General features: G+C 34.0%; 1 protein-coding gene across 3 annotated transcripts in view; it reads left to right on the top strand.

Moving 5' to 3' along the window:
- Nucleotides 1-26,161, top strand: part of LOC129230062 (band 7 protein AGAP004871-like) — a 115,922-nt gene that overhangs the window by 70,441 nt on the left and 19,320 nt on the right. For all 3 annotated transcript variants that reach the window (XM_054864451.1, XM_054864449.1, XM_054864450.1), the window contains 3 exons: nt 5,488-5,591; nt 12,166-12,238; nt 16,035-16,117. In XM_054864451.1, coding sequence (XP_054720426.1) covers nt 5,488-5,591; nt 12,166-12,238; nt 16,035-16,117 — 260 coding nt within the window. The remainder of the gene's footprint in view (nt 1-5,487; nt 5,592-12,165; nt 12,239-16,034; nt 16,118-26,161) is intronic.

Below are 26,161 nucleotides of genomic sequence, written 5' to 3'. Positions count from 1 at the left end.
GCTCTTCTCTTGTGTTGAGTCAAAAATGCATAGAAGTCTGATCACGCCGTTGTTTGTTGCTATAATTTTCACACTACATAGACTACAGTTTACTTCGAGCTTTATTGTAGAAAAAGGGAAACAATGGCTAGAAACCCAAAAATACCACAGGAAGTATGAAAAATTAATTACCACAGAAAATTTTCGTGGGTGAAAATTTGGCAGTGTGAGGTTTACGCTGCAAAAAAAAAAAAAAAAAAAATCAACGGAATATTAACCATGCAATTGAATTTTCGCTATATGTAAATAAGGAATTTATGAAATTTTTGTAGAATATTCATGAGCTTAACAATATTTGTTCTGTTAAAAATTACCTTTTGTGTAAAAATTTGTAAGGTTTTTTTTTTTCACTCATGTACCTTTATTGCCGCAGAAGGGAAATTTGCTGCAATTATTTGGCCAATAATTTCATTCAAGTTCCTATTTGTCATTAACCTGGATTTTCCTGTCCATGCCAATGACAAATGACTCGTGATTTTTTTATAGGAAAGATTTAAATGTTAAGCTCTACTGACAACTAATTAAGTATTCTCGACACTATTAGCAAATCCTATTTCACCCCCAAAATTTTACTAACATCAATATTTTAAGGGTTTTGTCTTCAAAAATTTCCGAATCACCCACTGGCTATATTTCGAGACAGTCTAGAACTAAGTAACTGTAATAAGTAACTGGAGGCAGCAAGTCCAATCTCTGGCTTAGGAAACGCTGAAGCAAAGATCCCAAGTCATGTGATTTAAATGTGTTGAATGAGTGACCCGTTTTGAGTAAAACTAATGAAAGAAACCTGGTTGTATCCAATACTTTACTTCTAATGCTATCATGTGACTTAGGATGTTTTCTTCAAGAATAAAAGGCTTCACTCTCTCCACCGTTTATTTCTTCCCAATGGTCCAGAAGATATGGACCATTGTGATGTGGACCATGTGACTTAGGATGTTTTCTTCAAGAATAAAAGGCTTCACTCTCTCCACCGTTTATTTCTTCCCACTGGTCCAGAAGATATGGACCATTGTGATGTGGACCATGTGACTTAGGATGTTTTCTTTAAAAATAAAAGGCTTCACTCTCTCCACCATTTATTTCTTCCCAATGGTCCAGAAGATAGGCCACGGTATATTCTTCAGTGCAGCCCGGGAGAATGTTTCCATCTCATGGTCAGGTCGGCGTCTTGTGTGCGTGAAACATGGATCTTCCAAAAACAAACTGTAGCGTTCTTTTTTAACCGAATCACCCTCCTCGGAGCGCGAACGGAGGAGGAGCAGGCCTCTCTCTCTCCCTCGAGGTTATGAAAAGAAGGGAGTTGGCACTCTTTTATATTCTTCCACGTTTTCTTCTCCCACAAGATGTGCCAGTTGTTTATGGTGTCAGCGAGTACGGAGAAGTGTAAAGCTTTCAGACATTTCCTGCGCAACTCGTTTTTATGATTTTGCATAGCTGTGAATGGCCGATACTCCTGCGTTCGAGGTGTTGTTTTATGATTGGAAAAAAAAATAACTCGAGATAAATGCTGTTAAACACACATACATACACACATATAAACTCGGATAGTATGAAGTGACAAAAATTCATGAATTTGCTCATGTTAGTCGTTACTCGTAACAACCGTGAATTAGTAAAACGTGGGAGAAAAAATGCACATGTTGGGAATTTGGGGAAAAGCGAAATAGTTAAGGTAACTTCCTTTCCTCAAAATGAACAAATTGGAAATTTGCTCTGAAAATTACGGTGCATAAAGAAATAACAATATATTTTATAATAAAACATGCATTGAAACCTTTTTTATTTTTAGCAGTAAATTTGCACCTTCAAAAAAAAAAAAAAAAAAAAACAGAAATTCTTTATTTTTTTTCATGGGGCGAAGTAAAAAAATAAGATATTTTTCTAATCAAATATTTTTTATTCGATTATTAAACATATTTTTGACTAAATAAATGAGTAAATAAAAGAATGAATGAATAAGTGAAAAAGAAATGATACAATAAACAAATAAATAAATAAATGCCTGAATGTATGAGAAAAAAAAATAAATGAGTGAATAAAATAGTGAACGAATAAGAAAATAAGTGAATGAATGAATAAATAAGGGAAATTTTAAATGAAATAATTAATAAACGAATAAGTAAGTGATTTGAAAAAAGTATTGAATAAGTAAATGAAATGAACTATTTCACTTTGCCCCATCCACTTTGCCCCGCATGCACTTGACTACCCATACAAAGCATTTAAAGTACAAATAAGCTTACAATTAAACAAATAAATACTGCACCGAATATTAGTAGGTCTCAGTTTTTATTTAAAATGTTAGTTACTACAAATTTATCATTTAATAAGAACAAAAACAATTATTGACTTACATCAAAATATTTCAATATGAGTATCATTTTTTAAAAATTGCCTGTATTATATTTTTAGATTTTCAGAGTTAATTTTAACTTGATTAGAATGGACTTCATGTGTTATAACCATGGCCTCACTGAATTCCGCTTGGGGCCGTGGTTATAACATAATCAAAATATTTCTAGATAGGTGGCGCTAAAAGCGGAGTACATATTACATCGTTTCACTTAGTCCCACATTCCCCTATATTTAACTACGTATGCGTTATTTACATTATATTGCAGTTCAACTCGTTCATGATGTCTACCTTTTCACCAAATGATAGTGTTTTTCAAAAAGAAAAGCACTAACATAAAAAAACGAGCTGATGTGTGCATCACATGACTTCTTTTTACTCCAATTCAATGTCATTTCCCCATTATTGGTACTTTTAATGTGATTCAATTGTTTACTCTCTAAATATCACCAACAATGGCCAAACTGAAACCAAATTTAAAAAAAATTAATTTGAATTCTGAAATTTTGAATTCAAATTATGTTTTTCGCAATCACGAACTGAGACAGGACCCTACTCATTGGAGTTATTGTTTCTAGAAACGGCTCCTTTCCCCCCCCCCCCCCAAGTCTGCCTCTCCTCCTGGGCGGTTACGTGTGCATAGTTGTGTGTGTGCGTAGACCTGTGTGTATGCACGTAGGCGAGGGTATGTGTGTGAAGTCGTGTGTGTGTATGTGTGTGAACGTGCGTGTGTGTAGGACATGGACGCCTCCGACCTGGAGAAGCGGACAGCTCAAAACCGGAGCAGCCGCGCCGCGCCGCCAGCAGAGGACGGTGGGCGGTGGTGCTGCATAGGCTTCTGGTCCAAGTTGAAAAAGGCACGGACACCAAAAACGGTCAAATGAGAACAATAAGCAATCGTGATTGCGCAAAAAAAAAAAAAAAAAAAAAAAATCGCCAAATTTGTCGCCAAGTTGGTGACAAAACTTTGTGACCGAAAGACTGGCGATATATCGCCAAGTGTCCGACAAGTTATAACACTACTTGAGTTTACATCGAAATTAACAATGATTTCCCCCCAAAAAGGAGCAAAAGACCCTCTTAGGAACATCCGAATGCAACCAAAAGGGAAGGTGCACAACTAGATCCCACTAGGAGTCTACGTACCAAATTTCAACTTTCTAGGACATAGCGGTTTTGAGTTATGCGAGATACATACACACATACGCAACATGCGCACATACATACGTACATACGGACGTCACGAGAAAATTCGTTGTAATTAACTCGGGGGGTCCTCAAAATGGATATTTCGGGTGTCTGTATGTTCCTAGGCATATATCCACGTGTGGTCGGGTTGAAAAAAAACACTCAACATTCATTCGGGGGTGAGAAAAATGGAAATTAGGGCCCATTTTTGAGTGAAAATTTTTTCGCGAATACAATACTTCCTTTTTTGTAAAAGGAAGTAAATATGCGTCATCATAATTTTTAATAATACATTACCAGAAAATGGAAGGGGCTAAAGTAGTGGGATGATCCCAAAAATCATAGAATAAGTAGCGACGCGACCGCCATCGGAGGGGGGGGGGCTTAATACTTATTTCTTCCTGTTTCTGCTATAATGACGTAGAATGTTTTACTTCTTGATTGTGATGCTTCTTGAATGTATATTAACAATATAGAGTTAGCAATTTAGAAGCAAAAACGTGCTACTTCGCCATAGAAAGAATGAGAACATCGTCACGCTTCAAGATGACGGACGTGTTGCTATTTCTTCTCCGATTCAAGGCTTTAGTTTTAGTTATCCCTGAAGAACATATTCGAATAAGGGTGTTTATGAGGCAGGGGATAGGTGGGAGAACCCACACTAAACGTTAGACTGCTTTATGCAAGCAGATTGACCTATCTAGACGTAAACAGATCTATGAGCTTTATTCTCAGCAAAAAATGATTCAATATATGTTCCACAATACATGCTGCGCTTTCTACAATGACTAAATTGCTGAAAGCAAAAAATATGTCCTTCAATTAGGAATATATTCTGCAAAAGGCTTAGAAATTTTGTTTGCTTTAACTGAAAATTTGGCTTCAATCTACGTAATATGCGTGACATTTTAAAATTAATTAGTAAACCAATATAAATTATTGTAATGCTCATTTGAGCAGCGAAAAATAAGGGATTTTGCAGAATATCGGTTTATTTCGAGACATATTTGTTAACGTCCTTATACTTTTTTCCTCGTTTCATATAAATACCTTTGTCTTAATATGTGATTTAACAAATTTTATTGTTATTTAATTTCATGCTAACAAGTTTCTAATACTCTCTAATCGCAAGTAAATTATGCTTGATTTTGTTTGAACTTGATGCTTATTTTAATGTTATAATACTCCTTTTCAACACGTTCTTATAATTTTATCCATAGATGTATGTATAAATATCATAGCACATTTGTTTTAACTGATTTTGGGTTAATGAGAAATCACAAAAAAATTTATAATATCTTTTAAAGTCAATTTTAGCATTGTGCAATGGAGTTGTTTCCTTCAGTCAAAAGTAGAACGTTTTGTCACTGAAATTGATAGAATAAGTAAAAAAAAAAAATAACATGGACCCAGAAAATACTTTTATTTTCCCAACAGTTATTTTTAATTTTTTAAACTGTCCAATTTTCAAACAAGGCGTGGTCTTGATGACGTCACAAATGATGCTCTTTGGCGCGTCTTTCTATCGCGTTTCCACGTTATGATAATCAAGACGCAAATTAAAATTGCGCTCTACGCGTGCTATCAACCATATCGTTGCCAATACACGTGAGTAATGATGCGATTTAAATATTTTGTTCTGTGAATGGCAACACTGAATGGAATTTCATCATTTGTGATGTCATCGGCAGAAGCATAAACAATGAAAGCGTCCCAATTTAAGTAATTTTTTAAAACTATTAAACGTAAGCAAATTATTTAAAAAATGGTCAAAGCTATGTTTTTAAGCATGCTCTTTCAGAAAAAAAATACTTTTAAAATTTTGGAAACGACCCATTGCAAAAATGATAACACAATGTAAATATTGTGAATTCTTGAGAATTATTTGTTGATTTCTTTTCTAGCGAACTCCAATGAGGGGCCTGGATTATGCGCTCTTCTTTTAACTTGCTTTTCCTACCTCATCATCATCATCACGTTTCCGGTATCACTATTGTTCTGCGTAAAGGTAAGATGTTGTTTTAATATATTTTTGAAGGAAAAAAAGTCCATATTGATGATTTTCCATTGAAAAGTCCATTAATGATGATCCCGTATTTAATTTCAAAGCAGGTTGGAACACAGTCGTGCTTTTAGTCGTTGATGTCTTATAGCGTATTGCAATGTCTGAAGTCTTCGTTTTAACAGCTTTTTGGTATTTGTGCCCATCTTAATTGTAGGGTAAGGGAATATGGGGTAAAGCGAAGTGATAACTTTTCAGAACTAACATATTTTGAATTTGTTTTGAAAATTTAAAAAAAATTTACGGTGCACAAGGAAATAACATTGTTTTATATTACAAAACTTGCATTGAAACATTTTGTTTAAATCTTAGACAATAACTTTTAACTTAAAAAAAAAAAGCATGGAACTTTTTTTCATGATGAAAATGAATAATACAATGCTTTTCTAATGAAACATTTTCTATTTGATTATTTAAAATGTATTTGATCAAATGAGCGAGTAAATAAAAGAATAAATGAATGGATGATGAAACAGTAAACGAAAACACAAATTAATTAATACATGAAAAAATAAATAAATGTGTGAATAAAATAGTAAATGAGTAAGAAAATAAGTGAATGAATGTATAAATAAGTGAAATGTTAAATGAAGGAATGTACATGAATTAATTAAACAATGAATACATAAGTGATTTAGTAGTAATTGTAGATAGCTTTTAAAATAGAAGTAAGCATAATACTAATTAAATAAAAGCTGCGCAGAATAGAAGTACGTCTCAATTTATATTGAAAATATTAATAAACAAGAATTTGATCATTTTTAATAACAAAATTAATACTAAACCAACGACGAAATATAACATAATGAGTATCAAGTTGGAGAGATGGCGGGTGAGTAGTAAGATACACGTTCTTGATGATCCTACACTGTAAAAAATCTCGGAAAACTCTCTGAATATATAAAAAAGTTTTCCGTAATACACAGATTCGTACGCCCTCCGCAGTTTTCTGAAATAATCAAAAACGTTTCCCGTATAGCAAGAAAGTAAGAGTCGACGCATGCGCAGCTCACAATTTTATAGTCCAGCAGAAAATCTAAACTGAAACTTTCGAAAGCACGCAATGAAAACAAGTGCTGACTCATGTATGCGAAGTAACACTCATCAAGGGGATTAGTAGAAGTTTTGTTCCTCGCATGAATTCACTGAAGATAATTCTAAAGTCTTATATTTTCTTGCCTTTGTATCGTCATAAGATTGAATTTGAAGCTATGTCACTTATTTTTAAGTACGAAGTGCAAATTCTCGACGCATGCTCGCGGAAGGAATACAAACTGAAATTGAAAACCAAATAACTACCGAGAGGACGCCATGTAAATTCATTGCTTCGCATAACTTGTGTAGGTAATTTACTTTTTTCTTGGATACTTTTCTTCTTTCTACCAAATGGGTATTTTTGTTGGCAGAATTTTATTCTGTCATAAAAATCACCTTTTTGGTGACCAAAGCCTGCAAAAGACCACCACCGACGAATAGGTAAGTCGCTTTGCAACTCTATTACTTTAAAGAGATTTAGTTCATATAAATCTCGTTAAAAAAAAACTATTTTCTTCAGTATTATTTTTTCGTTGTGAACTATTGCAATTTGAAAATATTTTACATTACATAGAACACATATTTAAAGTGCAAGTGTGTCTAGTTTTATTCTGTAAAATTTATGAATTGAAGATTATAAAAAAATTTAAATATGTGTTATTGTGTACTTTGTTTTTATGTGTCAATCTCAGTTAATATTTGGCTATGTATCAAGCATTATGAATTAAATGTTATAATATGCAATTGTCAGGTTTGATAGTTCGTCTTTAAGGTTGCATGTTTTCATCTCTTGTAAACAGTGTAGCTAGATTGTATGAAGTAAAAAAAAAAAACCTATCTCTTGTAATTAGGAACATAGTGCTTCAGTATTATCTAAATGACGATATCTCTTTAAATATTTGCATTAGCGAAACGCTTTAAATTAGTTAAATGTGTATTAATTTATTTAACAAATAGATACATATATGTATTTAAAAGTGTCTTCATTTTTTTCGTTTTACGAGCCTCAATTTTACCAAAAGCAAAAAAAAAAAAAAAAGAAAAAAAAAAAGACTTAATAAATAATTTTGTATTTTTACACCATATTAAAGTATTTGACTTATAATTTATATGATACTTTGATTTATAATGTATGTGATACTTTGATTTATAATGTATATGATGTTGCTTTTTCAAGGGGGGGTGGGCGCTTCATAGCATTTTATGGGTGCACCATCACTTTTATGGTGGGGGAGGGGTTATTCTCGTATATATGAAATGGAATAATCATGTAATAGAGTTCAATGTTTTAATAAATAAAATATATAATGCATTTTGCGCACACAATAAAATAAAATCAGTAACCTTTTTTGAATAAGTATTTATATTTGTGATGAGCTGGAAAAGGGCAAGAACAGAAGAATCAACCCGAATGGTTCCAGCAGGGGGACTTGGTGTCATATTTAAATTCATCAATTTCTCTGTTGGTACTCTTCGGTACACTTTGTTCGTCAGAGAAATTGACTTGAGGTGAACGAATTCCGGAACGCGAAGGGTATGTAAGTCCTGTCAAATTTTATACGAAGATAAAAGCTATCAAGTTTGATACAAGATATGTTTTTAAGTTCTGCATTAAAAATAAAAATATGTTGATAGTTTTGTCTTGAAAATATTGAGAGAAAATCTGAAGTTTAAGATTGTTTAACAAAAAACAACTCCCCACTTTTCAGAACGTACCCCCACTCCAATTCCCCGACGATTTTGTGATTAGGAATGAAACTACTAGATTATTTCATAATTTTTCAAAAATTTATAACTGTGCATATGTTATGCTGTTAACCATGCTATTTGTCATTAGAAATTCCAAAAAAAAAAAAAAAAATCCACGAATAATTCTAAAATTGCTTGTATTATTGCTCTTAGATATGAAAGAATTGAAACTGATATGGTATGCAATACTATAATAAAGAATTATGTTTTAGAAAAAATCACGGAAAAGGATTCCGAAATTCTCGGAAACAGTTTTTGAAAATTGTTTGGAGAATTCCAAAATACTCGGAAACGTTTTCGAAACTTTCATGAACCACAGCTGCACAGAATACTCAGAAACATTTCTGGAAATTACGGAAAGAGGATTCCGAAATACTCAGAAACGTTTCTGAAAATTATAGAAAGAGGATTCCGAAATACTCAGACACGTTTCTGGACATTACAGAAAGAGGATTCCGAAATACTCAGAAACGTTTTTGAAACTTTCATGAACCACAGCTGCACGATATACTCAGAAAACGTTTCCGGATTTTTTTTACAGTGTATCCATTACAAAATAACAACAAAAAACCTAGTACAAATGATGTTTCTACTTCAAGGTTATCCGCCATCTCTCCGTGGTCAAGCTTTATCGGTTACAAGAGTTTCGGGTAAATGAGGTTCTTTGTATTTCAAAAAAAAAAAAACCACCAAGGTTTAAAAATGTGTTATAATCGTTTCATAACAATAACATATGTGTAATTAGGGTGCGTCGAAAAAAATCGAATTCTGCATCGCACTTAGCCTTAGTGCGGAAAACTTTTGACTGCTAACACTATTTATTGCGCAAAATTTCGTGACTCTGAGTTCATATCATCCGCTCTGGCAAGAGACTTTTTTGAGAATTTTAGAAAAAAATAAATTGAAAGGAATATTTACGAAAAACTTTAAATTCCGCAGGACGGTAAGGTTTAGCATGGGTATTTGGTAACTTTCTAACACAAAATACTGCGTAAAAGCCTGTGCATTAATTATTTCTGCTCTGGCAAGAGGCCTGAATTTTGGGAATTTCATAAAACAAAATCCTTAAATGTGAGCGACACATAACAAAGCAACTACATACCTAATGCGCTGCAATTCTTCGAATTTTTAATCACATTAACTACAGCACCAGACCGTTTCCCATATCCTCTCCATACTATAAAATATTAGTGTAGTAAGAGTAGGATGTTATAGGCTTTTCTTTTAACGTACAAACATTCAATAAATTTTCAAATTTATTGTTAAATAACTTTAAGTATTTTATTTTTATTTATTTTTTGTTAATGTTTTTTGTTACTAAATAGTAGGTAAACTAGTTAGTGTTATAGAAAAGTGACGGGAAATAAAAATCCAGAAAATATTTTATTTTAACTAAAAACTTAAGCTTGAAATCATTTTCAAATGTATTATCATGCTCTGCGTGAAGCTTAATAGCAATATTTATTAAGAATTATCTTTTTTTATAAAATATTCTTTGTACGGTGTAGTCTTGTAAGTGTAGTACGTTTTTGCTTTTCATATTGCTTATTAATTGGTTTTGCAAAATCCTCGAAAATGTCCGTTCGATGATCAGAACAAGCAATAAAATTTTAAAAATTTTACTGTGACTTTTGACTGCCTAATACTAATTACTGTGCAAATATTTGTATTATAATATTTTGAGGAAAATGCTTTTCTATTAATAAACTGGTGAATTTTTGGTTGAAAATCCTTCTATGTAATTGTTATATTTGTGAATGTTTCACACTAAAGAGATTTTACTTTGAAATAGGATGATTGTCCATTTTTTTTAAATCTTAAGATGTGTCCCACCATTGTTTGCATTTGGCCCTCTAGGGCTCCTGTGAGCAACTGATGATATTTTTTATAAATACCACTAAGTAAAGAAACATTACTATAAAAAAATATTATAAAAATTCCATTACAAAAGGAAAATGCTATTCAATTATAGGGAGAATTTTGCTCTGAGAAATTGACAATATTTTTTCAAGATAAAAATAGGAAACAATTTCTCACATAAGCCCCCTTCTTTTACTTCTAAGAAATATTATACAAAAAAAGTCATTTTGTGTAATTCGTTAATAATTCAAGCAACTAGATGCATTATGATTATATGCAAAGATTTTGACCAATGATGCAATCGGACAAATCTTTTGTTTCTGGTTACTTAATGCATGCAAACTTTTTTACTTTCTTTTACGTAGTAAAATAAGTATTCTGTCTCTAAGTTTTGTCGTCAACTTGGCAATGTATCGCCAAGTCGGCGACAAATTTGGCGATAAAAATTATTTTTGGAAGCTGTTTTCAATTTGCCGCTTTTGGCGAACGTGAGAGAGCTATCCATCATAGCACGTTAAAGTTGCCGATATTGAGGAAATTAAAAGGCTTTTTTGCATCTGTTAGCGACAAACTAGGGGAGAAAAATATTTAAAGTGTTTTCTTTGCTTACTCCAAGGCATTATTATCATTAAATTGGCGTCAGAAGAAGTCATATGGTGCACACATCAGTTATTTTTCTTTTTCTTTCATTTCAAATTTCAAAGAACTTGACAAATTGATAAAAACCTAAAAAGAACTAAAAACGAAGAACAGGAAAAAAAGAAAAGTCATTGCCTCCAATGCATGCAAACTTTATCTAAATATTTTGTTGTTGTTGTGAGTGTGTGTACAAGTTCTTTTTTATGTTTGACGAAAAATATTTTGACATACGATGCAATCGACAAAATTTTTGCTTCTCATTCCCTCTTGCATGCAAACAAACTTTTCTTAATAAAAGCATAATTTTGTAATGAAAAATAACAATAATTGTTTTGGCTAATGATACGATCAGTACTTTTTCTAAACTTTTTCTAATAGATCAACTTTTTTTAAATAGAAATACAATATTTTTTGGGGGAAAAACAGGAATTAGTTTTAACAGTTTTATAGTAGTAGTATACATGCATACTTGTTTGAAAATATTCTACTAACTTTTTGATGTTATAAAATTAAGGGAAAAAAGCAATAAAAAAAGGAGACGAACAAATCTGGTTTTGTTGCGTTTAGTAGTCACGCAATTATGCATCACTGCAATGTTTAGTGAGAATGTTTTGGTGAATGAGGCAATCGGCATGTGTTCGAAAAAAATCTGACAGTCTTCTGCATTCAAATAAACTTTTCTTAATCAAATTGTCACTTTTTTTGCAATAAAATCGCTTCGTGTAACGCGTAACTGTTTTATAGCAACTGCACATATGACCCCCGAAGTCCCTTGCACCTACCGTTTGCACGGTTCATCTATTTTAGATGTCGGGGGGGGGGGGACGGGGCTTGGGGCTTCTGGGACAAGCAATTGCACACTTGCATGTCCACCTCAAAACATTTAAAATATTTTTTAGTATTATAAAAACTGTTAAGAAAAATTGTGCAAAAAAAAAAAAAAAATCTTCTCTTTTTGCCGGTGTATTTTATGAACGAGCTGGTATGCATCTGTGCGCAAAACATTATTGTGAAAAGTTGCAAATATTTTATTTTGCTTAATTTACTGTACACTGACTAATTGATTTGAATTAAAAATCCCAACATTTATTTTGCAGAACTAATTTACTCATCTCTATGGAGAAATTTCGAACTTTTTCCACCATAATTAATAAATTAAAAAAGCATTTTTTTTTGTCAAATGCATAGGTATGTATGCATGCCTGTACTGATATGTGTTTGTTTTTCCACGTTTCAGGTCGTGCAAGAATACGAGCGAGCTGTTATTTTCCGTCTCGGCCGGTTGATGAAGGGCGGAGCCAAAGGACCCGGTGAGTTTCTAAAAATAGCTCTGACCAATCAATACGTCACTGGGCCGGGCGGGAGGCAGAGCCCGCATCTTTATTCTGGGATCAGCTTTGCTACATCATCTACCGATCCCGTTCATCAATGAGATCTACGATTAAGGTCACCACTTGCAATTTCGGAACCGATGGAAAACGTCTTTGTTTCGAAATTGCATGCTTAGTTGTGTATTTGCAAAAAATCATGATTTTTCCCCCCAGAATGCTGCAATGGTATTTTGCAGAATGAACGATTTTAGAACTTTGTTTCTTATACTGTTTCTGCTCATTTTCTTAAACTCTTACTCGTAAAAAAATAATGATTGTTTTTTTTCTGTTACTTCCGAATTAGTTATGCAATGCATTGAAAAATTTAAGTCTCTCCTGTTTTAGCTTGAGATTTAATTTTGGAGTCTACCATCTGATTATATTTTGTAATATGTTGCAATCCAATTCATATTATGCATCAACAATAACATCATAAACAATGGTGCAAGACATAATTTCCCAACAGTCAAGTGTAGTACAAGCATAACCAGGGAACCACATACATAGTGTTAAAAAAAAGGAGAACGAGTAGCTATTGAAAGAGCATATTGAAAAATTTTTTTGATGCAACACTTATTTGTTCTCGTGTCTCTGTTATCGGTTCTTAATATCTGCCAAAACTTAAAGAAAGCGCCAAATTTAAAGACTTCCTGATACATGAAAGGCTGCGCGATTTCAACATCTGCATGTGGTAGGGCGTCCATCTGCAAACCGAAAGATGTCTTTCATTACTCGCCAAAACTAGCTTATTTTGGCGACTTTTCTTGAAATTTTGCCAAAGTTTGCGCCTTTACATTTCGATAATGGGGCACGGGGAAAATAAGTAATGCGTCTAGAAACATGTCTTACTATTCTCATTCGATTGCTATGTATTTAGATTTTTTTTATATTATTATTATTTACACTATCGCATGGCTTCCTGGTAAAGTGTAGAAACCGTGAGACATTAACCCCAAGATGTTTCCCAAAAGCATTCAAGAGTAGTATCTAAATCAAGGGTTCTTAACCTGGGGGACGCAGAAAATTTTCAAGCGAGAAGTGAATGTTTAAAGAAGATAAAATGAAAAAGTAAAACTAACTATAACTTGCCTGATTTTGTGGTCACATGTATAAACATTTCTTGAGGTTGTTAGTTTTTATCCACATTTTTGTGAATTGGTATTTTAATCATTAGCACACATAAGTTAAAAACATCGAGAAAGGTATTGAAAGTAATTTGAAGTCCACTTTGTCAGTTAACAACATAATATTCAAAAACTTATCAATCACAAATACTGGCAGCCCTTCTTAACGTGACTGATATTATACACCCAACCGCAGCTAGATCATTGATTTCCTCAAATTAATGTGCATTTAGTTCCTTTGATTTCATGAGCGTTAATAATACGTTCAAGATTCGATTTCGATCCACAACTGACTACAACTGTATTTATGTCGAGGACTGCATATTAAGTGCCTTGCCTCCATTATTTTTTATACCAATAGATGGCAGCACCATCACCGGATCGAACAGTTAATGAGAATTTAGAACTAGACCAGGAGCTAATAGCTACCTGGTGCTAGCACCCCCAGAGGTATCGTTTCACTTGGAGGACATTGAGACCACGAGCATATTTAACGTCGCCCAGTCCCCTTTAATGACGACGGTGGATCTTCGACCATCGAGGTTCGAACTCAGGACCCTCCGGCCCCGAATCCGACATTCTACCGATCAGGCTACCACGGCCCTACGTTCAAGATAAATTTAAGTGTAGTAATAGTGGTGGTAGTGGGAAGGAGACATAAGACTCGCATTAATGTTAAGAGGGGGTACATAGCCTGGAAGCTTGAGAACCACTGTTTTAAACAGTAACTGACAAACTTCATAATCATTGAAGTGTACAATTTTTTTTTACAGTGTTACCAAACTTATTAAACTAAATATTTATTGATTTATTTTCTAGCTGCATCGCCCAGCTTTGCACTGTCTACGTCTACCTCGAAAATAAAAGTTATGTCAAGTGACGCGTGTTCGACAACCAGGCTTAAACAAAATAATAATAATAATAACAATAATAATAATAATAATTAATAATAATAATAATAACTCGCAAAATTTCCCGACAGATCGCGAAAAAATAACCCAAAATGAAAAATTGTAAATCCCCCGATTACAGGTAAAGTCTCAAAATAAAATTAAAAATTTTATATGTTCACAGCCGAGAAAAAAAATGGCAACAGATCTTTCTTCTCAATGATTTTATTCACTCTATAGAGTCAAGAAACTACATAGAGAGGCCCCCGCTATACTAAGAAATTGAAACCGTTGTTACACCGCTGTATCCCAAAATCCTTAGCTTCTTACTAAATATCTTGAGATACATTTTGATTCAAAACCTTCCATTACCGAATCTCAATTGGCAGTTAATTTAAACTTAGATATTGCTGCAAGTTTATGAAGCACGTTTTTGAAATTGCATTACAACATGAATCTAAATGCAAACCAATCCGCCAGCCCCTTTATGAGTCTCTTGGCGAGATTGGTGGAAACTTTTCTCGCGAAGCGATCATGTTATCATAACTCCGCTCATCATTGCTCCTCTGTATCCCATAATTCCAGCTTCAATTTCACCTCCTTTTTACCAAAGACGGGACCTCTCAATGTAAATTTCTTTATTCTATGATTCACTCCAACTAAAACTGAGCTCGCGGCAGACGATAAATTTCCGATTTAATACCGATGTTACTTTGCTTACACTGCTAACTTTTCTCCTGGTGAATTTACAGCCATGGTCGTTTCGAAGTCCAATGAAAGAAAAACAACTTTTTCGCGGGCTTTCGAATGAGACTGAAAGCGAAACGATTGGAAAATTACTCCAGGTATAAAGAACCATTTGATGCAATTTTCGGATCCTAAAATTAAAATTTGAACGGTTCGGTTCTTTTTTTGGCGTTCCAAAACTCCTTTTACATTTCTTCTCATGTGCCCAAGTACTCTCAAATTTCGTCGAGATCCAACGTAAACTGCGAATTTGTATAAGAAACATATATGTTTTTCGTTTTATTTGCGAAGATTCATGCAGAAGCTAATCATAATCTCTATTCAGCTTCACATACATGGAGAACTTCGTACAAAACGCTTTTGCCTTCAGGAGACACAGGAAAGATTTGCAACTCAAAGAAAAGGAAATAACGCTCTGGGCACCGATTGGAATTGAACCCACGACCTCCAGCATACGCACAGGGGTGCCCTGAACTGAAAATTTTAGGACTGGGGGTGGGTAGAAATCAATGTATTTACATATTTATCTGGGAGGTAAAGGCCACTGAGTCACAAAACAAAACTCACCAGGAATTGAGTTTTAAAATTTTCTGAAAGAATTACAACCAAATTTTCATGGATCATAGTGGTCTGTAATTTATTATGCATCATCTGGAATCCCACTACTTATTCGACTTGTGAGCTGTGGTTCATTCAGGATGTTGAAATGTCTCAAATTTCTTTGTAGTACAAATTAATTCGGAGAACAAATGTGTACTATCCAGTTCCTGAACATGATCCACAATGAATGGGACACTAATCTCAGATTTGATTGTATGCGTTGTGAAACGTCAACCAGAAACATCCTGTATGGACCACGACCTACAGGTCAGTAAAGTAATTATAGTACTGAAACTGACCCTGAAAGTCAGTTTTCACATGTAAGTTGTTGTTTTTGATTTATTATCAGTTGTCACTTATTTCTTGATTTTGCAGGCATCTTCTTCATCATCCCCTGCATAGACACTTACTGTAAAGTAGACCTAAGGACAGTGTCTTTCGACGTCCCTCCGCAAGAAGTGAGTGCATTTGTGTGTGTCTTTATGTACCCTGCTTATACTATGTTACAAGAATATCAAGAAAAGTTCGTGTAATCTAAATACGTTACTAAAAGTTTTTTTTTTTTTTTCAACTATGAACTTCCTTTCTATCCCTTCTCTGGTCACGTGAATTTTCTTGATGAGCACAAATGTGCAATAATTGTGTTGCGAGAAGGGTCCACTGACACGCAAACATACTCATATGCAGTGTGGACAGGAAACCCTTTAAGAATTTGAATTTCATATTAACGAGATAATAATCCAGATAACAGCGGTTATCACTTGGTCACGATAATTTTATTGACTGCAGAAAACCTTCTCGGAAACAGCCAATAACTGGCTCTTATCCGAGCGAAATTGGAATAATTATGCAAATGGAACAGTTATAATAGCTGGTGCTTCCAATGCACTCTCAGCTGGTTTACACATCGAACTGCTTGAGGATTAGGATTAGTTAAGAACTCAAGCTCTTTTCACTTCTAATGTTCCGCGTAAGTTATTAGCACTGTCTGACATCAGGAAAGTCTGACAGGCAGAAGTGTACGTACCTATTTGTTTTCAGGAAAGTCGGTTTTTGCAGATGCGTGTTAGCCTCTATATTAAGCAGAATCACTTTGAAATCAACAAAATCACCCTCATCAAATTTTACTTTTTCTCTTCATTCAGATCGGCTCGTCTTAACTGGACGTTTGCCAGATCTAGAGCCGCTATATAGATACTGTTTGACCACGGATTGTATGTAATCTGGCAAGTAGCCAAGTTAAGACGATTCCATCTTAATGAATCTAGCAGGGGAGAAGGAAAAATAGCGATGGGATTTTTATACACGCGTTTCATAATTTCACTAGGGCCGTTTTTATTTATTGTCACAATTGAGGTGAAAATGAGTGGAAACAAAATGAGTTTCTATGGAAACAATAAAAAGAAAATAAAATGTTTTCATTTCGGGCAGAAGTTTAAAAGCATAATGGTAACCTCTAAATTATGTCACAAACAAAATAAATCAATTAATTTTTGGGTGAGAATATAGATAAAATATAGTTCTGACTTACAAATTATTGCAGTGAATAAATTGTCATTAAAAAAACACTTGAGTCGAAGTAATTAAGAAGCAAACGCGCACATGTATAGCAGAGAAACTACCATCCCTGAAAGGTAATTGACGTGTCCATTTCCGCCTGTAATAAACCGGATATTAGTCTTTTCATACAATCGATGGTCTGACAGTAGGCAGGTGCATCAGCTTAAGTTATAAGCTTAGTTTTAAGCATTTTGAATCGGATTTTTCATTGTTGCGGAGCTAGAGTTCCCAGAGAAAAGTTTCGGGTTTTGCGAAAATGGGAAAAATAATATTTTGTTTAATAAACAATTTACGTGCCGCTAATAATTGCTCGCAGTGAAAAATAACCAAACGCGATAACTTGCCAGGAAAAGCAACCACTCAAACACGCGCTCCGATCCAAAATGGCTGATCTTAAGCTGATGTGTCGGCTCGTACATATAGGGCTCGTACATAAATAGTTTTTTTTTAATTAATTTTTAAAGTTCAAGTACTTGTGACGTCAAATGGCATAGGAAGTGACGTTATGCGCTCTTCCGATAGGGGAGAAGCCGAAGGTCACGCATTCGACTTCGAAAACGAAACGTAAAAGGCTTATCTCCTCGCATTTAACTCCTCGCGTTTCTGGAACATTAAACCTCTCATCCTCTCGGAAATATTCGAATATCATCATTGATGTTACATGAGGAAGATTATTTAGATTGTGCTTTAACGAATCCGGTCTCCATAGTGGGTTCAAAAGGATTATTGAATTTCTAAAAACTATAAATATCAGCGCGCTGAAAATGACCCTAGCGAAAACAAGGGATCTTCGGCGGAAGGCTGCCCATTCGCGCCCTGTGACGTAGGCTCGTGACGTTTCAGAAGAGCTCACTTTTGCGCGTGGATTTTTGAAAATTCATTGAAAATCAACCACGGTGTTTTAAAATTCGGCGATGGTGAATTTTTTAGTTTTGAGGGTCAATTAACAATATCCAATAGCCAAAATATGAACATGTAATAGGTTGCAACTTCCCTATTAACAGCTTGTTGTACTACTTTATCTTCTTTCTTTAAAATGTTTTAGCGACACAGTAACGCATAGGGACGCTAACACATTTATTTATTTCTCCTTTCGTTTTTAAAGCTTATGTGGCAGTTTTGCCACTTTTTACGAAAATCAGGTATATGTATATAGCACAGATAGAATGAAGAGGGGCACATCTATACTGATCATTGGATTGGAGAAGTGTCTCTTTAATTATATGTGTGTGATAGTTAAAAATTATTAAATCAAACATTTATATCATAAAAAAATTGTCAGCTTTCTTTAAAAAGGAAATTCTCAACTCTTTTTTTTTCTGCACACAATTCTTTGAAAAAAAAAAAAACTTTTTGTTCATTTTTTCCAAAATATTTACTACAGTCGTAAATGATTTTTACTTCATTTTATTTAGTTTTTTTTTTTCAATATATTATACATAAATACGCTATATGAAAGTTACAAGGGTTCACGAAACTATTTTCAATCTGTTGCATGAAATAGGAAAGGTCAATCAGGCATCCTCTAATCCTGCAACGAATTATAATACACTACCATGCGTTTAAATGTTAGCTTATAGATGGTTAAACGTAAATGATGGTGTTATGTTTCTGTTAATGGAGTTTTTAAGAGTAAACTATGCTATCAATTGTTCCACATTACGTGCCTTGGTATGAACTATTTCACCATTTGTTCAAAATTATAAAATGGTTTGTCACACTTGACTACTGGTCATAAAATAGTTTGTTTTGTTCATCGCAAAAGAAAGTATAAAGTTATGTGTTTGTCAACTTTTTCATTATTGTAGCGAAATTCTTCTGGAGCGGACACACTAAAAGGACATTCCTTGAGGAGTGTTCGCAAGACAAGGACTTTTAAATTTTATTTATTTACTTTGCTTTTTTAGAAAGCTTGCAGAATAATCATTTTCCTTCTTTTTATTTATTTATTTTTGACAGTCGGTTATTTTTTGCTAAGAAAAGTCCATTGGGCTGTCAAGGCTAAAAAAAAAAAAACGTTACACATAAAATAAAAATAAAACGGCTATCTACTGATTGGATTGATTAATTTCCGTAAACCACTTGTCGATTACTTTCTTCTTGAAATTTAATTTTTTATTCCTGAAGTAATTTGTCTGTAATAAAGGATACCTCACTGCAATTGATTCCTAAAATAGTGTCCGTGTACGTATTTGAGGGTGTCCATAAGAAATACATTAGATTTAATGCCTTGCTGTCGGGGAATTAAAAACTGTTCACATAAGAGGGGTGTCCATTATAAAGGGTTTTACTTTATATTTACTGTGCTCGGCAACTTTTTTTTTTTTTTTTTTTGTGCTTTCAACGCCATTCTCTATGATTCTTATGTAAAATGACATCCTGAATCCAAATATGACCACCTATTTTCTCCATCACACACCATTTTATGTGGACATAGTTCTGCTGTTTTCTGTTCAGTTTTCCATAATTTCACAGGCATTATTTTGATTTGGAGTCAAAGGGAGCATTATACAGTCTAACCCGCTTAATTGAATAGCCAATTTTCCACGAAAGATTATTCTAATATGCGGGATGTTCCATTAAACGGGATTAAAAAATTAGACAACAACGGTTCGATACATTGAAAATGTATTACATTAAACGGTATAATTTTTAACCAATATTCTAATATGCAAGATTGACTGATTGATTCTTCTGTAGGGATATAGGGTTATAAGTTTAAAAGAGTGAACATTGTAAACAAAACGAAAGTCTTAGTTGGTCATTATCCCATGACATTTTGAAAAGCAAATCATCAAAAACTCCCCCCCCCCCCCAGTTTTGTCTCTTGTTTCTCGTTGCATATCCGAAGTATTGACCTCATTCATGGAAGCCCCATACCTAAAAATATGTTTACATTGAAAAAATATACACTTTAAAAATCTTGGATTCAGTGCACCATGCATGTGAGTCAAATCGCAGATCTTCAGTGAAATTAATGCTTTTTAACCTTAGTTAAGTTTACTAATTTCGGAGAATGCTCTACCCCATTTTTTTTTTATCACGTTTTAAAAATTTTATACACATGTGCTTGTTTTAATACAAAACTCATAATTTTAACCACTAAATTAAAAAAAAATGCTATAATAGTTTAAAATATAACACATAATCTGTATATAATAAAGTATTTTTATCCAGTACCTTCTTTCCTCTTGTACCCTGATGATCGTATCACTGCAGATCTTCGATGCGGCTCATAGACAATATGCGTCACTTCGAAGATTATTTTTTTAACATACATTTTTTGCACTCTGGACATATTTTAGGATATGGAGCTTACTCGAATAACGTCCTTGCTCCAGCTTTGTAGCAAAAAAATAAGGGCAAATTTGAAAAGGAAATCCGATCATTTTTTTGATTGCTTTTTTTTTTTTAACCTTAAGGGAGAACCCCATTTGTTTCTCCCCTCCAGAAGCCTCCTCTTTTTCTACAATCGTCCATGATTTTGTTTCTCTGAAGCTTTTCAAAAGAACAAGCAATACTCTTGAAAAACAATGCTTCTTTCCCATCAAAATCATGTTCAATAAAGTATCGAAAAAAGAAAAGCGTTGGGGCAAGAAGCTATCTGCAGAAAACGGGGATCATGTTTGGATTCCATGCCACATTTTACATAAGAGTGAGCAGGAATAATCTCAGAAGTAATTTTCAGTACGTGCAGCGTTAAAAAACCTCTAACATAGGCTACGTACTTAGGGCACCCAGATAGGAGCTTATTGGAGCTCACTATGACATCCCAAAAAATCCTAGTATAATCCTAGTATATAGTAATCCTATTAGTATAAAATCCTAGTAAAATAGCGGGAAAATATTGACCGACGCTTGGGAAAATTTGGAGACATAATTGCTGCAGCTCAATTTTTTAATGCCCCTTTTCATTGGATGTACGTAATGTGTGCTGACCCGTATTTTATCACTCGGCAAAATTTGGAGTTCCATTCGCCAGAATGAGAATTCCTCCCTCCTAAAAACTTGAGGTGTTCTGGGCATCCCTGGCCTTGGCAGCGGGTTGGAAATGACACCTAGAAACGTCGACTCTGACTCCTTTACTCCAAAATCTGTCCGACTCCATGACTTCGACTACACAGCTCTGCTTATAAGGGGCCATTCATTAATTACATAAGGACGATTTTGATAATTTTTAACCCCCCTCTCTCCCCCATGTAAGGATACGTAAGATTTTTCGAACCCCTCCCCCCTATTCTTACGTAAGACTCCATTTCGTTTTTCAAAATAATAAAATATCCAATCTTACATCACTGGAATCGAAACTAAATTCACTATTATTAAAGTAAACCCTTTTCTGCTACGATACATTTACTAGAAAGTTGAAATCTAGACTGAATTTTTTTCAACACTTTTTTGTACATGATGCGATACTAATTAAAAATAAAACATGCCATACATAGTGCGATTCTTTTATTATATTTTACACTTTTCATTCTTTGTAAAACAAATAAAAAAACAGCTCTTATACGTTTTTTACCTTCCGAACGCAAATAAAGTATAATCTCTGCCAATCCACTTGACCGCGGGATTTGTAATAAAAATATCGACTTGGAAAAAATTACGTAAGAATGGGTTTGACCCCCCCCCCCATAAGGGTACGTAGAGATTTTTCCAACTACCCTCCCGCTCGGAACCTTTACATAATTAATGAATGGCCCCTAACACTGAATCACGCGTTTGGAATATATTTTACTATTTTATGTATTATAACATTGTTTTTTCATTTGTTATTTTTGTTCAAACGTAAACGTTTATGCTGCGAACTGTTTTTTATTTTTTTATTTTTTTCAATTGTAATCGTCCTGTTGCCTGGTGTTAAAATGCACTTGAATTAACATTGTCTTAAATATCATAGTTTCTCTTGTATGTGGGAACGTTGTGTTTTGAACAAAAGTTCTCCGGGCTGCCTAGAAAAAGAGATTTTTTCCTTTCAAATCTTTCTTCCTTGAATCTGCACTTTTCTTACTCTACATCTCCTAATACGCTTTGCCTGATTTTATGTATATTAGTAGGTATATTGGTACATAGCTTGTAGATGCTTACGATATACTAAACGCCAATGCCTGAACTTAAGCTTTTTTTTTTTTTTTTTTCGTCCTTCTAAGAAGCGTCGAAATTGGTAAAATGTTGGAAATAAGAGAGAAAAGTCTTAATTTTTGTTGTTGAAAAAAGACAAAATACTGAAGTCAATATACGGCATTGAACACCTAATAATTTAATACATATCATTCTGCGTTGAATACTACACTTATCCTTATATACAAAATTTATAGTATAATCGCATAAATTGGTCAAGCATGTTAATTTTAAATACAATGAAATGTGTATGATAAAGCATAATAACTTCAATCCATGTCAACTAAAATATTAAATGTATATACAGTAAGATAATGTACCTCGTCAGAAATTTGGTTTACGCAAGGCATGTTCAGCTGAATGTAATAAAACCACCATTATTCTTGCCTCACTACTTATCTACATTTTTCTTCAGACCTATAGTCTGCAGAGATAACCCCCGTGAGAACTTTTTAGAAATAATTCTCGTTACACATTTTGAACACTTTGACCGATCTTTTGAGTTAACCTTCGCTAGATATTATGTAAATTCTCTATAGCCATTTACAAACGACTACACTAGACCGAATCCTCATATAAAAATTAATAACCTTGTAGTAAAACCAATAAAAGAATTTTTACTGCTAAATCTTTGTAGATTTAATTCATCAGCGGAAGGGAATATTGACTCAAATAGTTATCTTTAATCAATTGTTGTTATGTGTGTTTAGAGAAGTAGTTCGAGTAGTAACTATGTGTGTTCTTTGCAAGTGAGCAATTTTCTTTTTCTCTCTTGTTTCCAATTTCTAGGGGCCTAACAAAAATTCCAGAAAGTCCAGGAACATGGCCTGGGTAATATGCGCATGACCCTTATTGTTGTATTCCTTTTACTTTTGTAGCAAAAATGGTTGTGTAGTTGTTGTTTTTTGCATGCTGGGTGATAGATGTTCCTTCTTCGTGTTTGGTGTATCTTTTTTTTTTTATGGTGTGTCATTCAAAAACTGTAAACGCTGTTTTGTGACGAAGAAAACAATAGTTCTTTAGAGGATGGGGTAAAAAAGAATCTCTGAGCAGGATTACGTAGCTGAAAGCACTTGTTGATGACAGTTGATACAGAACTGAACTTGTTGATCCCGAAACAATAGCTCACAAAAAGGTATTTGTAGGAATCCATGTTTTCAAGTATCATTGGTAAGTGTTACGAAAGCATAGTTAATGCTGTTTGTTTTAGAAACACAATTTCTCCGAAGAGAACTTGGAAGAATCGCATGATAAAAGTGTCAAAGGTCCTTCAGATGTTTTCGAGTATTCTATCCGCCAGGATGACTAGAATAGCAGCTTACGCTACCACCACGGCCTCACCGGCCACGGATCGTACAACCGACTTGCGGCAGGTTGGTGGTTTACAGCCTTCGGCGGTGTACTTCGGGGGCATCACTGTCCTCTTGCCGCCTGCAGCTGCCCGTTGATTATTCAGTGGTACAATAATGGGAGTGTTTCCTCCAGTCAAAAGTACTACTTTTAGTCACTGAAATTGATAGAATAAGCAAAAAAAAAGAAAACGTGGACTCAGAAAATACTTTTATTTTCCCAACAATTATTTTTTAATTAATTTTTTAATAAGTCGGATTTTTCAAACAAGGCGTGGTCTTGATGATGTCACAAGTGATGCACTTTCGCGCATCTTTCTCTTGCGTTTCCACTTTATGTTAATCAAGAAGTTAATTAAATATTGAGCTGTACGCTTGCTAACAACCATATCGATCCCAATACACGTGAGTAAAGATGCGAATTAAATATTTTGCTCTGTGAATGGCAACACTGAATGGCATTTAATCATTTGTGATGTCATCGGCAGAAACGTAAACAATAAAAGCGCGCCGATTTAAGTTAATTTTTTAAAATATTAAACTTAAACAAATTATTTAAAAAATAGTTAGATTTTTAAGCATGCTCTTTCAGAAAAGAATACTTTTAAAATTTTGCAAACGACCCCATTAGTATTATTTTCCTAAGTGGCGTGTCTAACTTAATCCACCTTCGCTCGAATAAGGAGTCTGGAGCCAAGGTCAACTTATCTCCCGCATCTGCTTAAATCATTTTCACTCGAAGCAGAGGACAGAATTATTGGCAAGATGCCAGCAGCTTTCTGAGATTTCAGAGTGCATGAAATGTCGCCGAGAATTAATGTGCTTATTAATGTCTCAACTAATTAAGTTATACAAAGGTCAGGCTAAGCTTATAAGTTTCCCCGAAATATTATGGGTCCTTCGATACCTGGATTGAGTGTCAGCTCGCTTTTGTTACCGAGGAGTACGAGTGGCATGCATAGATAGATAGAGAAATGGATACGGTAGGATTTTAATATAAAAGATGACGCCAGAGGTATAGAGTCTTGCTACTGCAGCTCCAGAAATCAACCAAAGAGAGATTGAAAATAGTATTTCCATTTGCATGTGTAGCAATCAATTTTGTTATTATGGCCCAAGAAACAGTATTGTTCTAAGTGTGACTTGTAAAAGTGTTTTAAAGTTAGCCACAAGACTCTAATTATGGCCCAACAAAAAATTTTCTCTAAAACTGATAGGAAGAAATATTTCATTTTTTCATAGGTAAAGGTTGCTGAAAACCTTTGTGTGACTCGAGAAGCTGTATTTTTCTAAGAGTGGACAAGGAGTATGTAACTATTTCTAGGAGAAACAACATACATGTTTTTTTTTTTCCCCCGCTTTAAAATTCAAATTTGTTTGTTAAGATTAACCGTTCAAAAACATAAGTTAATAACAGAGATTTCGAAAGTTTTCTAATACGTTCTCAAATTATTTTTCAGATTCATTATTTTTATTCTGAATATTTCCTGCAACAATAACAGTTTTAAATCTTCTCGCAGTTATTTCTGAAAGAGATCGCAGATTCTTTTCTCTTCCTTTTACAGGAAATGCCCGTACCAACAGGCTTTCATGCTTTGACATCATCAAAATGTATATTCGTGTATAGTCTAAAGTTGGGACGAACCTACATCCTGGCAGTGTTCTGATGCCGTGATTAGAATCTGCACGGCCTTCACAATACTGCCAGGTTACGTTAGCTCCAACTATAGACAAAGTTTATACTGTTTGACCGCGGATTTTATGTAATTTGGCAATCTGCCAAGTAAAGACTATTCCATCTGAATGAATCTAGCAGGAGAGAAGGGAAAATAACGATGGGATTTTGATGCACGCGTTTTATAATGTCACTAGTGTCTTATTCATTTATTGCATTCTCTAAAATAAAATAAGGGAAACCAAAAATAGTTACAATGGAAACAAAAAGAAAAGAAAATATTTTCATTTCGTTCAGGAACGTAAAAGCAAAATGGTAAGCTCAAAACTTTGTCATCTATATATATATAAATGAATGTTTGTCTGTATGTCATCCATGAACTCAAAAACTACCCGGCAGATTTGGCTGAAACTTTCACCGTTTGTTATTTTTGGTACTGGGAATGTTTATAGACCAGTTCGAAAAAAATCCGATCGATAGTTCCTTTTTTATTCTAAATTAAGTCACAATCCATTGGATAAATACGAATAAAATTATCGGCTGCAGAAATTAATTCGCGTGAAAGATCTCATTGATAAGAAGTTAGCTGTTGCCATTTTTCTTGAGTTTGAACAAATAAATTCTTTCTTTATTGTTTTATGGCTTTTCATGCAACGGGGGGATTTAAAACTTTTTCTATTTGATATTTTTAGCGTTGATTGATCTTGCAAACTGCGTGAGTACAAAATTTGAGTATAGTCACGGCTTCACTTGATACCTGGACCGATTATTATGAAAATTGCTATATATATGTATTT

The sequence above is a fragment of the Uloborus diversus genome, chromosome 9, assembly GCF_026930045.1.
Source record: "Uloborus diversus isolate 005 chromosome 9, Udiv.v.3.1, whole genome shotgun sequence".
Taxonomy (NCBI): Eukaryota; Metazoa; Arthropoda; class Arachnida; order Araneae; family Uloboridae; genus Uloborus; species Uloborus diversus.
The sequence above is the reverse complement of the archived record's forward strand: the minus strand, read 5'-3'. Positions and strand labels throughout refer to the sequence as shown.